The sequence below is a fragment of the Periplaneta americana genome, chromosome 4, assembly GCF_040183065.1.
Source record: "Periplaneta americana isolate PAMFEO1 chromosome 4, P.americana_PAMFEO1_priV1, whole genome shotgun sequence".
Classification (NCBI taxonomy): domain Eukaryota; kingdom Metazoa; phylum Arthropoda; class Insecta; order Blattodea; family Blattidae; genus Periplaneta; species Periplaneta americana.
In genome coordinates this window covers 67,091,772-67,110,903 of record NC_091120.1, presented here as the reverse complement: position 1 = coordinate 67,110,903, position 19,132 = coordinate 67,091,772, and the positions used below count along the sequence as shown (strand labels likewise).

Here is a 19,132-nt window from a genome sequence, read left to right as displayed (position 1 = left end):
ATTAGGTGTATATTATGTGACAGGTTAGGTTAGGTTTGATTAGGTGTGTAGTATTGTGAGGAAGGTTAGGTTAGGTTTTGATTAGGTGTGTAGTATTATTACTATGTTGGCAACACTGAAACCCACTGTTACATTAAAGAAATATGGCGGTATTCTTCGTTCAAGCAAGACGATTTTCGTATATAAGTAAGATACGTATTTAGGGGGTGGAGGGTTCGGTGGGCTTACAGCTCTCCCATTGATCACATCAATTTCTACTAATCAGTACTAGAAATTCAAGTCATTTTCAAGGTATTTTTTATTTATTTATTAGTGGCTGGAACATAAGAAAGATTCACCGAAACTGCCTACTGAAGGATGCACTAAGGAATGGTGAACGGGAAAAGAGCTCGGAGAAGAAAAATATATCAGATGATAGACGACATTAAGATGGGCTATATGGTTCTTGCGGAGTCTAAGAGAAAGGCAGAAAATAGGAAAGATTGGAGAATGCTGAGTTTGCAGTGAAAGACCTGTCATTTGGCAGAACACTATGTATATATTATGTATAATGTTTCTTTCCGAACTGACTGTGCCCTGAACGTGGGAAATCATCATCTTAACAAGAAAGTAACAAAAATTTTAACTTGCAATTTAATTTTAATCGAAATTATATTTGCTTCCGGCTAATACGTTGATTTAGCTTATTTTTTACCCCCTCCCCTCTTCAAAGAGTTGTCATTGTTGCGTGAACGGCTTTAGCGTCAACAATGAGACAGGAGTTCTCAGACTTTTGCGCAACGCAGAGATTAGAGGCGTGGAGATAAGCCGGGACGCCGCAAGTGCTTCAGTTGTCTCGCTGACAGACGAATGAATGTACGTACGCTGTGTAGTAAGAGTGCTTCCGAAAAACTGTACCGCGTGGATTACGTCAGTTTGTTGTTCCTGTGACCAGCCGGCGCAAAATTTGGATTTGCATGCCCAAAAGGAGACGCCATCCGTCCATGTGCATGTACTACGTGAGTGCTCCATCATTTCATTGTGTTTGACAACCGTTCGTCCGTGACAGTTCTCTTTGAATGATACGCTTTGAATAATAACAATAATAATAATAATAATTTTAGTGAAAATATCTTGTAAATTGTAGTGCCCTAACAATTGCATCGATTCATATTGTACAGTACTGAAAATTTGGAATTCCAAATGTATGTTCTACATATAAATTATTTTAGAACTTATTAACTATTTCCAATTCATTAATATGGTCCACACTGTGGAGTAACGGTTAGCGCGTCTGGCCGCGAAACCAGGTGGCCCGGGTTCGAATCCCGGTCGGGGCAAGTTATCTGGAGGTTTTTTCCGGGGTTTTCCCTCAACCCAATACGAGCAAATGCTGGGTAACTTTCGGTGCTAGACCCCGGATTCATTTCACCGGCATTATCACCTTCATATCATTCAGACGCTAAATAACGATGTTGATACAGCGTCGTAAAATAACCCACTTCATTAATATGCTGTGTAAATTCATAGCTATTAAGAATAGTTGCGCATAGAAATAGTAACTAATGTAATAATTTAGAGAATGAATAATTGTGCATTTAGTAGCATAACAAATCTAATTAATTATCAAGCTTGGGCACTCCAAGATGCAGTATATTATCGGCCACTGAACGAATATTGCACACTGTTTTTCTTCCTGGCAGTACGATCTACTTCCACTAGATGGCCCCCCGACACGAGTAGCAGGGTTGCCAATACATGCAAATGAAATGATACTAAATGTGAGGAATGTTGCTACAGGTGGAAGGTTAGGTTAGGTTAGGTTTGGTTTGGTGTGTAGTATTAGTACTATGTTGGCGACACTGAAACCCACTATAAAATTAACGAAATATGGCAGCATTCTTCATTCATGGACGATGATTTTGGTATATAAGTAAGGTATGTATTTAGGGCAGGTATGCCATCCTAACGGCTAGCCATTTCTTCCTCGTCCCGTCCTGTGCACTTTGATCACATTTCCGCCCTCTCGCGTATGTGGTACCTAAGAGGTTACGTCCATTTTCGGTTTTTCCCCTTCAAAATTTTCTAGAACTCCTTCAGTGGATCAGCGTAACCCGGAGTGAGATTAGTGGCCAACAGGCTTGGACCTTACATATTTAGTTTCTTACAGCCCCGAACCCCTTGCAAGGACGCGTTTTGCGTACCTTTTAAATTTGTCCTCCCAATTCTCCTCTTTCAATTCAATAGGGCGGGTAGGGGAGCCCACAGCTCTCCAAGTGATCACATCACTGTTTGTACTAATGAATACTTTCATTTTATAGTTTGAGTTATTTTGAAAAAGGTAAGAAGTGGAGTTCTGTAATTCATAATACAACAAGGCATAGGCACTGCTCCCCCCAAACTTGTCTCAACCCTTTTTTTCTGTTAATGTTAGAAAATATTGAATTCAGAAGATCTTTTTTGCTTTTGTTTATGATTAATTTTCTGTGCCTAAATTGATGAATTAATGTCTTCAGATCATGTGTCTGGACTATAATATTTATTTTAAATTTCTGAATGTATAAGAATTTCTGTACCTCATTTGAGGAATAGAAGCAGTGTAATGTATCTTTTGTAACAGCCTGTACTCATGTGTTAGAATCTGCAGGTTTTCAGGCCGCCACTTGTAGAAATGTGAATAACGTACTGCACAACAATGCAGAAAAAAAGAAAAGTGATCCTGGTATAGTGTGTAAACTTAAAGACGAGATTAAATAAAATAATTAGGGTTTACATTTCATATGATATCTTCAGGAAGGTAAACTTCATATACACAATACATATACGTAGTTTTATTGATGTACCCGTATACATGTGCTTCTGTCCGAGAGAGAAAAAGAGAGAGATTGTTTTAAGTTATGTCCTATTATAATTTGTAGTAGACCTACAATTCAAGCCCTATATAACTCGGTCCGAAACATGGCGGATATGGTTGTAACACTGTAAGAAGAAACATGCCTCTGAAAAAAAATCTTTATTAAATGATTATACTGTATTTAAATATACTGTACCACGGTCAATCTGTAACGGGGGAGGAGGTGAATAATGTTCCCCATAACTCCGTTATATGGGAATTATATGATTTTGCTCCCCCCCCCCCAAGGAAACGATTCTCTCTCCGCCTATGCAACAAAGAATCAAATTATTGAACAAACCAACTCATCTAGTTATGTACGATGCTTCCTACCTATGAAAATGAAAAATACACATAATAAAATTTCAATGTCTTTAAGAATATGATTAATGTAAACCCACAAAATCCAGAAAAGAGTACTAGAAAATTTATAACATTTTGTTTGCTATATGAATTGATTCATAGCGTTCTGCGCAAGGGTATGTCTTCCACTGCAAAAAGCAGCATTCTCCAATCTTTCTGTTTTCCGTCTTTCACTTTGTCTCCGCATATGATCCATATATCTTAATGTTGTCTGTCTTCTAATATCTTCTTCTGCCTCGAACTTTTCTTCCGTTCATCATTCCTTCCAGTGCATCCTTCAGTAAGCAGTTTCTTTTTAGCAGTGGCCCAGTGAATTTTCATTTCTCTTCCTGATGAGTTTTAGCATCTTTCTTTACCCACTCCTTCTAGCATAGCTTTATTTCTTATTCTGTCTGTCCATTTCATAGGTTCCATTCTTCTCCACATTTCAAATACTTTTAGTCGTTTCTCTTCACTTCGTCCTAATATCCATGTTTCTGCCCCATGCAATGCCATACTCCACACAAAGCACTTCACTAGTCTTGTTCTTGGCTCTTTTTCCATAGGTCCGTAGAAGATGATTCTTTTTCTATTAAACGCTTCTAATATATGTCAGCGAAATCTGGACACTTAACGCCAAGAATAAATCAAGGATTAGAACAGCCAAAATTAATTTTATTAAAAAAGTGCACAATATATTTGACCAGATTATAGTTAGAAAAATAAATAAATTCTAAATAAATTAAGTAATGCCCCCAGTTTTAATTAAAATACAAAAATAATAGGTTACTTTGTCCATGTACAACGGATGCAGCGAAGATTTATCTAAAAATAATGAAATATTATCCAACCTTGAGAAATAAGACGGAAAGGAAGACCTCTAAAACAATGATTAGACAATTGAGAGTGGATCGGGTCAACCAATGGTCCAAATCCAGGTAGGCCTATAGTTATACGGTGGATGATGATGATGATGATGATGATGATGATGATGATGATTCAATTAATCTTTTAGCATGCTATAAAAATGCATAGTTATTAATAATAGTGTCACATAAAATAGTTTTTGTCATAGCATCTATCATAATTTTGCCAGTCGATGAGCCTTGCATAGAAGGTCGCTTCTGTGGTCGCCTTTGTGTTTACGGGTTGGGGAGAGAAAGCCGGCAAACATTTCAACAAAGACTCTTCCTTCGGTCAGGGCGGCATCGCATTTGTAAGCAAGTGGAAAAATTGTAATCGAGGCTAATATAATTACTGCAAAATCGTAATTGAAAATTTGCCAAATTTTGAGTAAGTGGGCGACAGTTATCTTGAAAGTTAACTAGCATGCTTAATCCTAACTTTTATAATATGCCACTTCAGTTTTAATTACGCCTTTATGTTTTTTTTCAGATCTAAACATTCAGTAGACAAACATTTACATCGTTACAACATCAAATAAATTCCATTCACCTCGAAATAAATATGTGCATACAAGGAACGCATCACAAGAATTGCAGGTCCGAGCTTACCTGTTCGCCAAATATGGTAATCGTACGGTATTCATTCGTTGCTGGTGTAACCTTCTCTCCATCTCTTTCATTCTCTCTTTAGCGTTGCATTATGGAGTAGGTAGTAAGTTTTGACATTTGTAATGACGAGTCATATTACCAATTCATAAATCATTAGAGAAAGCCAGATAAAGTGAAGAATGTTGTTTTCAGGATGCGTTCGCACGTCTGAAATTTCATCGATTAGTATCGAGTCAATTGGGTAGTTTCCTGTACAAACGGAATTATGTAATCGCCAAATTCCATTTGTATAACTCAGTATTCTATCACATAGATCAACGTTGAGAGTGGGGGGAATGAAAATACACAAACCACCGTGTAAAAAAATCATTATTTTATTTTTAAAAATAAAAAAAAACAGTGATTTTTTTTATTTAACGTAAATCAGATTTGTTTTATTTAACTGAGATCGGATTTTTTTAAATTACATTTTTTCTTATATAGATCATTTGAAATTATTCTCAGACTGGTGTATACTTCAGTGTTTATGAAGTACCTGGGATGAATAATGAAGAATCAATCTACATGCTGTGTTTTAACAATAATTTGAATTGGAATATCATACATTACAACATATTTTTGAACCAGTTCTTGTGTCTTATAGCTGACTGCAACAGAAAGAAGTGTTTGTAGCATAACAGAATTTTGCAACTTATCTAACTCCTTTTTCTGTTTTTTACTTGTTCAGACGATAAAGGGACTAAGATGACTTCGCTTAATTTTCAGAGATGGTCTCTCAGTGGATAGGTGATCCGCAACTAATGATGTCTTTTATTTTGATACTGAAGGTACAACTACTGGACCTGTCTCAAGGGGCGTATTTCGGCCTACGCAGACTAGACAGCTGCCTAGGGCGAAATATTTGAGGCAACGGTTTTTAATCTATTACCACAGTCTAGTAGTATGTAGTCACGAAGCTTGAGTTGTGAGGGTGCTAGGAACAATAGAAGTTCCGGTACTATTTCGCATTGTTTGTAATGAGGCGATATTAGCGATCCTAGTGATGAGCAACTATCTATGGATGCATATTTACTACGTATTGAGCTTCGTGACTGTATATACTAGACTGTGCTATTATTGTTAATCTTTTATATTTTTTAAATTTTATTCATAACTCTTTAAAAGAGTACATGAACTTAAACGCACAATTAAAAAGGATATGAATAACATTGGCAACAATCAGTTCAAATTCAACAACAGTCTGCCATCGGAAAAGGACAGTTTTTCAATAATAGTGTCACAATACGATCATAGCACTTTTTTCAATGTTTTGCCCTCTCACCGCAAGAGTCTCATATGATAACATTAAAGAACGTACTGGTATTACATTACGATACGTTAGGAAGGCAAATTTCATTGCTCCCTATCATAAGCTTTGTGATAAGAGACGCCGCTAACTCTGTCATAACAGTAGTCAGTGTCAACACTCGATAATGTCCATTCAGACTTCATTTCAAAGAAAATACCGCCAGATTTGCATTTAGCTTTCATGTCTTTTCCACATAAAATGGGAAAAACAAAAAGAACAATCAATTCTCTCCAAATTGGATCAAGTTTTCGGCCTGTATTACTCATTTTAAGGTATAATAGCAACTTTCTTGCTACACTTTTACAAGTAGAACAACTTAATACACTTAATAAAGTGACTCTTCTCTTAGCATAGCTAGTTACTACTACATCTTGAGCTGAAAATGACACAAAACAAACTGAAAAGAAAAGAGAAAAACAGCAGTTTGAATCTGAACAACTATGGACTACAAGCATTAGATAACTATAAGAAAGCAAACTGATTTTAATTATTATTTACCCATTAGGTATGTCATTGTTAACATATAGGATGTATCTGTAAATAATTACTTAAAAAATTGTATTTGACCGATTAGAACATGTTCTTATTTAATTTAAAGACTATCAAAGATGTTTAAAATACAGTATATAATACAGTTTAAAATGCAATGTATTAATAGTTCACAAAATATAGTACATACACTGATTAATTAAAACTAATCTATACACAATTAGTAATTTCACACAATAAATATACAATTTTATAACGCAATTTCTGTAATTTAAGTATTTAATTTGTCTTATCCTGCACTTGGTCTAGTTTAGCAAGCTTAGCTTAGCAAGATTCAACCGCTCTAGTTTATTGTAACCTTAATATTTATTTACTTGCTTAAGTTGTATTTCTCGTTTAACTCTACAATGTGCAGCCAGTATAATATAAATAATTCATTATGCTATTTTCTTTCATTCCTCTTTCACAACAAATATTTATACAGTTCGTATGAGCCCTTTGTAGTTGGCAAGCCTTCATTTCCTAATTTAATTTCACATTATTCTTTTGACATTCCTTCAAAACTATTAAATTTAGATGGAAATAAAAAAGATTGCTAAGTAATTTCGAAGTCCAAAATGTTATTATCAGTTAATCTTGAAAATACGTGTCTGTCAAATTTGAATTTGTTTGTTAATTCCGTGACTTTGCTATCATTTAATAACTTCTTTCTTTTACTTCTTATTTTAGCTATTTCATCTGGAACTTTTGTTTCTGTATATCTATTCATTATAAAGAGATGCTGGCTTGCCTCCAATTTCTCTATACTGCAGCCCTTGATTCTTTCTTCATTGCACAATTCTATATCTATAACACAGAACAAGCATAATCATTAATATTATATAAAACGTATTTGTATAATTATTTCTTATTAAATGTAATGACTATCAATCTTTCTTATGTAAGATTTACTAATTCATTTCCGGTTTTTCATTTATTATTACATTTCTTTTATTTTTAACTAAAAAAATATAAAGACATTTGTTTTTGTAAATTATTATTATTATTATTATTATTATTATTATTATTAATATTATTATTATTCATTAATTTTTTAATTGCTATTTCTTTATTCATTAATAAGAATTTTTTCTTTATTAATTTTTCTCGAATTTCTTTAGTAAAATGACATTCTAGAATAATATGAATGTCATCGTCTCCTTTTCCGCATAAAGGGCATGTAGCTTTACACATAATGGTAAAAAAAGCTGTCCCGAAGTCAGACATCAACTGTTATGCCTAGCTTCAGCAGCCATTATGACGGAAATCAGCCGTCGCTAATTCAGATCTCCTACGTATCCGCAGTTAATGTTGTTACCTGCATGGAGGAAGCTATACGATGCTGCTATAGAGTTGATTACAATTTGTGTTCGCAGGACCACGACTCCAGCCTTTCGTCGTCCGCGGCCAGCAGTGATGCGGGTGGTAGTGGCGAGGGGAGCAACGCACCCTGCCACATCAGTCTGCTGGAGCGGCTGATCCGTACTCACCCCGTCTGGTTCCTCCCCGGCATCCAGCGGGCCGGGGCCTTCCACCTCCTGCAGGGCAAAGAGGAGGGAGTATGTAGTATTTCACATTTTATTGTTTATCATTTAGTAATAGAGTCCTTATCTGCTGGCTGTGAGGCAGTGGTTTAAATTTCTGTTCAAGATTTTTTTCGTCACTTCTTATTTCAGCTTATATCTAAATTAAAATGCTAAACCAAAAATAAAATGCATCTTGATTACACAACTTTTAACACTGTATCACTTCGGAATATGTATAATAAGACTTTCTTGTGTTAAATTCTAACGTACGTTGTTTACATGTTTCGACCTATTATGGGTCATCTTCAGAACTGGTCGTTGCTGATCTTGACGCCTCACAGGAAACAAAACAAGAGGCGCCAAGACCAGCAACGACCAGTTCTGAAGATGACCCATAATAGGTCGAAACATTTAAACAAGGTACGTTAGAATTTAACACAAAGTCTTATCATACATATTCCGAAAATAAAAGTAAGCCAACTATTCACTGATAAAATATAAATAGAAGAACAAATAAAACATATTTCATTTAGAGAAGTTTGTAAAAATCGAAATGTGTTATTAAACCACAATATGAAATTGTTATACAGCGAACTTCAAATACTTGGAGTGTATTATAAGCAGTAACATGAGTTGCTGCCAGGAAGTCAAAAGGAGGATAGCAATGACAAAGGGAGATTTTAATAGAAAAAGGACATCTGCGGACCTCTGGAAAAAGAGCTAAGGAAAACTAGTGAAGTGCTTTGTGTGGAGTGTAGCATTGTATGGGGCAGAAAACTCTGATATTGCCAATTATGAGAATAATTTATGCTTCATCTACATCATTTTCTCCGACACTTTTTAACCGCCCCAATAATGGTACCACCTATTGAGAAATAACCTAATTACATATTTCAAAGTCTATCAGTTTTTTATAATATCTTTGGTTCTGACATCCCGTGGTTAGAAGTTCGCATAAAATCGTAGGTCAGATATCTTTTAACGCCAGTGTACAAAAACTCGAGTTCAAGCATATTATATCGTGTGTTGTGCACTTCTGAGGTTTCTGAATTATTTAGGTTGGTAACGCCGATCTCGAATTTCGACTTTCGATATCATTCTGCCTTTCGTTGCTGCAGAACCTACGGAAATTCAGATCACACCTTCTAGTCGAAGTTTAAAATTCAGATTTATTTATTTAATACATTAGGTCATCATTACATTAGGAATTGCAGCCCGAAAGAGCAAAAGCTCGTGCTCGGGTGCAGTTCAGTTTAGTTATACAAAGTATTTACAAATTGAATGTTCATTCAGTGCAATAACATTAATATAGTGTAAAATACAAGTAGCATGCAATAATCCATAAGCCTTTATAATAGCAGAAACTACAAAAGCATACCTCTATTAAACTTCAGATTTAAACTAGTTTAGTTTAAGAAAAGAAAAATATTAAATAATTAGTTTATATATTAATTTATTTCTTAAATCTATGTGTGTCAAGTGTACTATTTGTTATGTGAGTTTTTAAGACTATTTTCTGTTTATATTTGCCTGTGTCTGACAAAAACTGAGAAGGATTGTTTTTAGAAATTCTTTTTAATTTTGTAAAGCATGAAATTAAAAATATTTTCTGATTAAACGGAGAAGTCTTATTCCTTTCTAAGAAATACATGTACACCGAATATAATTTTTACTGTTTTTACTAGTAATTAACTCGGAAATCCCGAAAAGACGAAGTATATGATTATGTCTCGTGACGAGAATATTGTAAGAAATGGAAATATAAAAATTAGAAATTTATCCTTTGAAGAGGTGGAAAAATTCAAATACCTGGGAGCAACAGAACAAATATAAATGATACTCGGGAGGAAATTAAACACAGAATAAATATGGGAAATGCTTGTTATTATTTGATTGAGAAGATTTTATCATCCAGTCTGCTGTCAAAATATCTGAAAGTTAGAATTTATAAAACAGTTATATTATCGGTTGTTCTTTATGGTTATGAAACTTGGCTCACTTTGAGAGAGGAACATAGGTTAAGGATGTTTGAGAATAAGGTGCTTAGGAAAATATTTGGGGGTAAGAGGAATGAAGTTACAGGAGAATGGAGAAAGTTACACAATACAAAACTTCATGAGTTGTATTCTTCACCTGACATAATTAGGAACATTAAATCCAGACGTTTGAGATGGGCAGAGCATGTAGCACGTAAGGGCGAATCCAGAAATGCATATAGAGTGTTAGTTGGGAGTCCGGAGGGAAAAAGACCTTTGGAAAGGCCGAGACGTAGATGGGAAGATAATATTAAAATGGATTTGAGGGAGGTGGGATATGATGATAAAGACTGGATTAATCTTGCTCAGAATAGGAACCGATGGCGGGCTTATGTGAGGGCGGCAATGAACTTCCGGGTTCCTTAAAAGCCAGTAAGTAAGTAAGTGACTCGGAATTTTGTATTATCCAACTTATTCATATTACAAAGGTTTCTACTCAGAACACAACAATATCTGTAATGTTCTTTTTTATCTTTTCTGAAAAATTTGATTTACTGTACATGTGGAGTTCCTGATTTTCTAGATTCATATGTTATACAGTAGGCCTATTATGACGAAGCATATACACGTTCTCACATTGTTTCCACGTAAGATTATATCTCAAATGCGTTTTATGTTTTCTTAGAAAAAATATTTACTTCTGTTATATGAATTTCTAAAGCTCTCAAATTACTTCTTTGTGATACATAACTGTGATGGAGAATAATTTCAAATTTCATGGAACATGCTGGATTTATTATGATGATAAACTTCTACGAGATATTAATGACGTTGCTCGGAACACAAGCTCTAAATTAACATGAAAATTTTTGAATGCGAATGTAGTTTGCTTCATTCACTGCATTTAATTTGACTCGTATTGTTATACGCATTCTTTACCCAAACCTACAAACCCTCATTTCATTTAAATTAACCGCATTTACAAGTTCGTAATATGGAGGGAAATTTGAGTTTACTTTCCTTCCCCTCGTGTTATTGTTTCTGCCGAAGGAACCCTCATTGTAGTAGAAGATGTCTGAGTTTGTCATTTATGTGCGCGGGACTTCATTTAATTTATGGCTTGGCCTTAGTGGATGGTTTCCTTTTTGTCCACCATCCAATGAAATTCCTTTTTCATTAAGAGAGTCTGAACAACTCTTTTAAATGAAAATAAGCAGTTTATATTGGACGTGTTGCGGTTTCCTCATACATGTTTAGTCTCTGTTTAGCCATTCAATTGACCCACTGTTTGTTCCCCAACTTTCTTGCAACCGGTAATAAAAGAAAAAAAATACAGTGTGTCCGAAAAGCTTTGACCAAAACTTTGGGAACATAGAGAATGGATGAATTACAATTCTTGAACAGCAATCCTTGTCTGTCGATGCCAAACTGATGTACTATGTTGAAACATTATACCGTTTAAACTTCGAGTCAGATTTCGAACACTTTTCGCGTTCTGTAACGTATTTGCGCTGTTTAATTACGTGCGTAGTGATTTTGTTATTTGTAGTCGTCTTTCCTTTTTCTCCCAGTCAGTGATGAAGTCTCTATTACTTTTATAGTTTGATGTCATCTGTTGGGAAAGCGTATAATGTATGATCATATATATTTCCTTCATCTACTCAAAAATTCTTGTCTGAATTCTGCAAAAGTGTGCGGATCCATTTGATAGGTAACAATTAATACAGAGTGGTATTAAAAAAAAGTATCCAATATTTAGGAGGTGCTAGTATGCATCAAAAGAAGAAAATAATATCTAATAAACATGGGTCCTACAACACATATTTTCTGAGATCTGAACACTTATTCATACGAGGTGCTCAATGTTTACGTCCATTCATGGCAATGCATTCCTCTGCCCCTCGGCGTAAGGAATCACGCACTCTCTGAAATTTGTTTTAATACATTAATAAGAAAGGCCTGATAACGATCCTCAGTTAATCTCTCTGGTAGCACGTATGGCCATATTAATCTATCACCAAAAATGCCTGTCCATAAGTTGATTGAGAATCGGTGCTTTTGCCTAGTTTCTTCAACTGCATGTGGATTTTCATCAGCCCACACATGCTGATTACGAAAATTCACAACACCATCTCTGCTGAACCCCTCTCATATCCACAACCAGACTTTTGTTTTCAGTATTCCTTGCTACGTATCATTATTCCATGCCAGAGGTGTCAACTACGGCATGGTTATCTGGTAGTCTGTTGTATTGTAAGACAGAGAAATGCATTGCCATGTCACATTTTATTCCCTCCTATGAACAAGTGTTCAGATCTCAGAAAGTATGTGTTGTAGAACCCATGCTTATTAGACATTATTTTCTTGTTTTGATGCATACTATCACCTCCTAAAATATTGGATACTTTTTTAACACTCTGTATATTTGGTGGTAGGAAATCAAAAGTAGTACAATCCGGAACATAAACAATTATTCTTCTTCTTTATCATCGTCATCATCATCAACATCATCATCATAAACCACACGAATTATATTTCCTGGCTTGTTTCAGGTTCACAAAGGTTTGTTTAACTTTAAATTTGTTCTCCAGAGTTTTGTAGGTCTGCCAACATTTTCGTTCTCCGAAAGGTTTATAATTACTATAAATTTGTACTGATATTTCAATGTTTCCCTACTAACAAGTAAGTTAATGTGTAAGCCAGTTGTCTCTATATTGTACCATTTTGACTACGAGTGTATAGAAAGTTACGGCCAATTTTGAATGCAAAAAGATTTATTTATTTATTTATTTATTTATTTATTTATTTATTTATTTATTTATTTATTTATTTATTTATTTATTTATTTATTTGTCTATATAGCTGTCTGTCCGTTCGTCCGTCCGTCTGTCTGTCTCTGTCTGGTTGTTTGTCTATCTCTCTGTCTGTCTATTTATTTCAATACCATGGTTACCAGAAACGAATCATAACCAAAACCATGACAGTAGGTCTAATTCAACTCACATTCACGAACAGTTTCACAAAATAATAACAATAATACTAATAATACTAATCCTTGTACACGGGGTATGCTTGCATGAATAGAAATCGAGTGTAACTTTGTACATGCCCCCCGGTATTAACTTATAGTTAATCTCTTTTGTAATCCAACGTGGTGTATCCCAATAAAAGTCGAAGTAATCTCATCTCTGCTGTCTCTATAGGCCTTTATTGAATTTGTTTCATAGTAAGTGTTCACGTGTCAAACATATTATAAACTATATTGGAATAACCATAACTTGATACAATTTTTAAATTGTTTCAGAACGTACTTTTTAAAATAGTGTTCGTTTAAGAATGTCTATTAATTGTCTAAATTTATTTACTTTATAGTCTACATTATTAATTTTCATGTAAAATATTATGCATCCTAAATAGTTAAAACTAGAGACTTGCTGAATTATTGTTCGTTACATTTGTTATATGTAACTTGCCTACACTACAGCCCATTTTGTTTCATCAGTAGAAATGTTAAAATTGTATTTTTTGCATATTCTATAATTTAAATGTTGCATTTTGTAAATTATCTTTTGAATCTGGAAATATAGCCTGGTCGTTGCTACGTTAAACTTCAGTACAACGTAAATAAACTGCACAAACACGTTGTAGTTAAGTACACGAACATTTTCGAAATCTTGGCGCCAAGTGTAAACAGTCGAATTTTTTAATAGCCTAACTTTCAGGTTGGTATCGACGGACGTGAATTAATTCTCTTTTTCTTTCCGAAACTTTGAACAAATCGTTTGGGACACACTGCAAAAAAAAACCGGATCGACCCTTGTAGCTGATTTCAGAGCCTTGTTCACTCCAGAACACGATAGACTGGTAACTAAGACTTTCGTGGTTCGAATCCTGCCTGGGAAGGATTTTTTTTTTTGTTCATTATTCAAATTTATTCCAAATACTTTTCGATTGCTGGTGAAATTCATGTTCTGGGAATAGTAAGTTAATTAAGCAGCAAAATATCGCTGCAATCGAAAAGTATTGGTCATAAAATAATGTTATAAATTTTCAATCAAAGACACAACTATCTGCAAATGTTTATTTGCTACATGAATATAAGGTATATAAACGTTTTCGCCTTGTGGGGCATCATCAGATATATTAAAATTATGTGATCTGAACTTAGATTAAATTAGATTTATAAAAAGCAAATACGAACAGTGTGTGATACATGGTGATAAAATTTCATGAGTTATATGTATACTAATTGTAACAAGAAATAAGATAAAATGATGAATTTCAATGTAGTGTAAATTCAAATATGATTAAAATTGGAATTGTGTGTACATATAACTCATGTTACATTATAATACATATTTGTCAAATAATGTTATGCAAATTATGATCATGTTAAAATGAAGAAATGGATAAAATCTTGGGTTATAGTTATTCAATGTTTAGAAAATGACACGTCTTGGAGAACTGTGTATCATACCGAAGTGTATCATGCAGTAATCGATGTTGTAGGCTGATTGTGATGTGCGTATGAATTATCATTCATATAGAGTACTTTGCTTGATTGTAATCTAAATGTTGTCTAGTTTCGATGCAAATAGTGGTTATCCTTGATCCTTTAGATCTAAAAAATCTATCTTTTATAATGCATATCGTTGTTGAATTACTGTGTATAATTAAGATGTGTGTATATGGAAGAATTGTACGTGTATGTCTCGGTGTATGTGGGAGTGTTGATGGTTTGAAGTAGAATAACTATAACCCAAGATTTTATCCATTTATTCATTTTAACATGATCATAATTTGCATAACATTATTTGACAAATATGTATTATAATGTAACATGAGTTATATGTACAGCTGTCAAAAAAAAAAAGTGGCCGCACTCGTGAACAGTGAATATTTTCAAAATCCACTTCGGGTCGCGGCGATGTTACACGATGCATGTGATTGTACAAGCAGTTCCCGAACTATGAAAGTGTTCCATGTCTGCGCCTCGTAGGCCAGCGGTAGAGTGCTTGTTTAATGATTCAAAGGTTGTGGGTTCGGGCCTTCTTCAAGTTTTCATTTTATTTTTAATCGCTCTTTAGCGATGTAAATGCTATTCAAATTATCATTTATATTCAGTTATCGTTCTTTATGGATATCACGTTATTTATATTTTGTTATCGTTCTTTAGAGATATGAATAAAATTCAAGTCATCATTTGTACTCTGTTATCGTTTTATAACGATATGAATAACAATTATTATTATTATTGTATCTCCAATGGTGGTTAGCCCTATTTTACATATGTATGTTAGGGCTATACTTTCATACACAAAAAAGATAAGCATAAAGAGAAATAGAAAAGAAAATTAAATTAGCTTACGCGATGTAAACAAAACATAAACAAACCGTAAATTAGGCATTGCGATTGCAAAATAAATATCAGGTATCAATTTGAAACATACAAAAACATTAACAACACACATACGTAACACTTCTATAACAAAAATACGCAGCTTTCCGTACCATACATCATAAATTAATACACAATAGTCACACAAACACAATCAAACTATAATTACGACATTGCGACGACATCAAGCATCACATAACTGACTCACATACATAACAAATCAAGCATCCGTTACAACACATACACTTCAACATAGTAACCACACGTTTAAAAGTTACAAATTTGGCTCCAAGAAGAATAAATAGGACACTGTTACTAATTACTATTCTTCTACAATTTCTTAAATACATCTGTAATAAATCTGTGAAATTCCGATATGAATAATATTCACGTTTTTTTTATTGTTATCATTCTTTAGCGATATAGATAATATTCAAGTTATCATTTATATTCTGTTTTCCTTCATTAGCATTATAAAATAATATTTCAGTTATTTATATTGTTATTGTTCTTTCGCAATATAAATAATCTGTATTTTATGTAAGTAATTATTATAACACAAATAACCATCTTTCTTTGTAAAATAGGTTATTTCATTTAGATAATTAAATAAGTATTATATAATATCTTATATTAATTAAACAAACCGATATTTATCATTTATATTCTGTTATCGTTCTTTAGTGATACTGTATAAATAATATTCAAGTTATTTATATTGTAATCGTTCTTTAGCGATATAAATAACATAAATTTAATATTAGGTTTGGAAAAATCCAGTTGCATAATACTGGTATTAGTTTTTCTTTTTGTATTATTACATTATACTGTCTTGAACCACAATAAAATGAAAAGGAGTAACGAGGAATTGAACCTGAGACGTTGACATCTAAATTTCGACGTTCGTCCGCTGAGCTACGAGGGTAAAAGTGTGGAAACATTTTCGGAAAAATTGGCCCAATCACACTATAAGATTTTCTGATGATTCGTAGAAGCTAGTCCAGGATGCGGGGGGCAAAGACTAATTGAGATTTCCCGGTCTCTGATCGAGTCAAACTTCCTGATAGAATTAATATTTAACCCTTGCCGTGACTTTCGGTGAAGTCCGGAGGGCCCAATTAGTCAAATCCACTCTCCTCATCTCCACGCTTGGGTCCCCTGGAATTTAATAAGATGCGAAAGAGATAGTGGTATGCGGAAAGCAACGGGATGTTACCGCATTTAGGCCTATCCTTCCCAAGAAAAACTGCAAACATGAACAAAGGAAGCTTTTAATAGAAGAAGAAGGATATTCTGCGGACCTCTGGAAAAAGAACTAAGGAAGAGACTAGTGAAGTGCTTTGTGTGGAGTGTGGCATTGTATGGGGAAGGAACATGGACATTACGACGAAATGAAGAGAAACGAATTGAAGCATTTGAAATGTGGATGTGGTGAAGAACGGTGCGTGTGAAGTGGACAGACAGAATAAGAAATAAAATTGTGTTTGAAAAAGTGAGTGAAGAAAGAATGATGCTGAAACTGATTAGAAAGAGAAAAAAGGAATTGGTTGGGTCTCTGGTTGAAAAGAATAATAGACGACATTAGGATATGTGGATCATATGCGGAGACTAAGAGGAAGGCAGAAAATAGGAAAGATTGGAGATTGCTGGGTTTGCAATGAAAGACTTGCCCATGGACAGAACACTTATGTATGTGGGTATGTTCAGAATGCCTGGAATATCGTGTCTAAAAACAGTCGCTATTTGCAAAGACTAGTCAATTCCATGCCCACTCGACTGCAAGATGATCGAGATAAGAGGAAGATAGACTAAATATTGAATTGTGGCTTTTTGTTTTGTTTTTTGAACGCTTAATTGTTTGAATGTTTTAAGGCCGACGCCAGTAAATTTGTTTTGTTTATGCCACGAAAGATATTTTTATTGAGAATAAAATCTTTTTTCTTTCCATTTGCAGCCACAATATCATAATGATAAAGTCATGGCATAATATATTATTGAACCTGATGTTAATTACTAAAATAACCGTAAAAGAGAAAGGAGCCATTATGTCTAGTTTGTCTCTCTCAAAAACATAACAAAAAAGAACATAAAGAGCACGAGGTTGTAGTCTAACGCAGGACCTCATGAATAAGAGGCCTGAACGCTACCATTACGCTATCGAATCACAGAGAGAATACTTCAATTATAACTGTAGATATCAGGCAACGTGGTCCAACAACATGTAACTTCGCCTGTCTCCGAATTATAGCGAAGATACCCGAAGGGAACTTTGTTTCAGGAGAGCGGCCACTTTTTCTTTTGACAGCTGTACACACAATTCCAATTTTAATCATATTTGAATTTACACTACATTGAAATTCATCATTTTATCTTATTTCTTGTTACAATTAGTATACATATAACTCATGAAATTTTATCACCATGTATCACACACTGTTCGTATTTGGTTTTTATAAATCTAATTTAATCTAAGTTCAGATCACATAATTTTAATATATCTGATGATGCCCCACAAGGCGAAAACGTTTATATACCTTATATTCATGTAGCAAATAAACATTTGCAGATAGTTGTGTCTTTGATTGAAAATTTATAACATTATTTTATGATATTACTAGACACATCTGAAATATAAAATGAACTGTAAAAAAAAAAAAAAAGTATTGGGAATAAATTTGAATAAGGAACAAAAAAAATTTCCTTCGAACCACGAAAGTCTTAGTTACCAGTCTATCGTGCTCTGAAATAAGCTACAAGGGTCGGTCCGGTTTTTTTATTGCCACTACTGTACATGTTTCTTTACTTGTTTCACTTTAGCACGTTTTATACTCGTATAAAATTATTTTCCTCAGAAATGTAACAGGCATTAATCAAGTTTTAAGGACATTATGCAAGGAGGTATTTTTGAGCGATTATTATTCATGTCAAGGAGGAACTAAAGGATAATTATTGTCGACAAATTTTTTAAGTTGCGGATAATAGCACCATGAAGCCTGTATTCGGAAGCAGTTGTGAAGGTTCCGCCTCTTAGCTTGAAGTTATAACTTGTTCATTTCTCTGAAACCTCAGATGTTAACTCTATGACATGGTGCAATTACCACAAGATTTTACACCTTCCTCTACTTGTATTTTTTTTTCTTATTAAGTTTGATGTATATGATTTTATTATCATGCCAATTATATGACGTAAATGAATGCAAACACTTGTGTCGGCAACGCAGAACAAGAGGCGGGAAATGCCCAAACGTGGATTTATGTTGTTTTTATATTGTTTGCTGCTAGCGAAATGCAAACATTGAAATGAAATTAAAAGAAAACAAGAAATAATTGTTTCAGGTTTCAGAGCTGTTATTATGAAGTCCAGTAGACAAAAGTTGACTTTATGCGGAATCATTTTTAATTACTGAAAATCAATTCCTAGACAACTATGACAGATTGTATCTGAAAATATTTATAGATCTGATAACTTTAAAAAATATTGAATCATATTAGAAAGATACTAGTGAATGTTTTAAATATCTTTCTTGAAGATAAATTTGGTGATTTCAATGAAACAGGAAAAGATTAAATTAAATGTTTAGCTATTGAAATATACCAATTTTTTTATTAGACATTATTAACAGGGTTT

At 33.8% G+C, this 19,132-nt stretch overlaps 1 protein-coding gene across 4 annotated transcripts in view; it reads left to right on the top strand.

The window, feature by feature from the left end:
- The window catches only part of spri (Src homology 2 domain-containing protein sprint), a 728,544-nt gene that overhangs the window by 622,574 nt on the left and 86,838 nt on the right, over nt 1-19,132 (top strand). For 3 of the 4 annotated variants that reach the window (XM_069823425.1, XM_069823426.1, XM_069823424.1), the window contains one exon: nt 7,981-8,163. In XM_069823425.1, the coding sequence (XP_069679526.1) occupies nt 7,981-8,163 (183 nt within the window). Of the gene's footprint in view, nt 1-847; nt 999-7,980; nt 8,164-19,132 lie in introns of those variants that run through there. The other variant, XM_069823427.1, reaches the window with a different exon arrangement.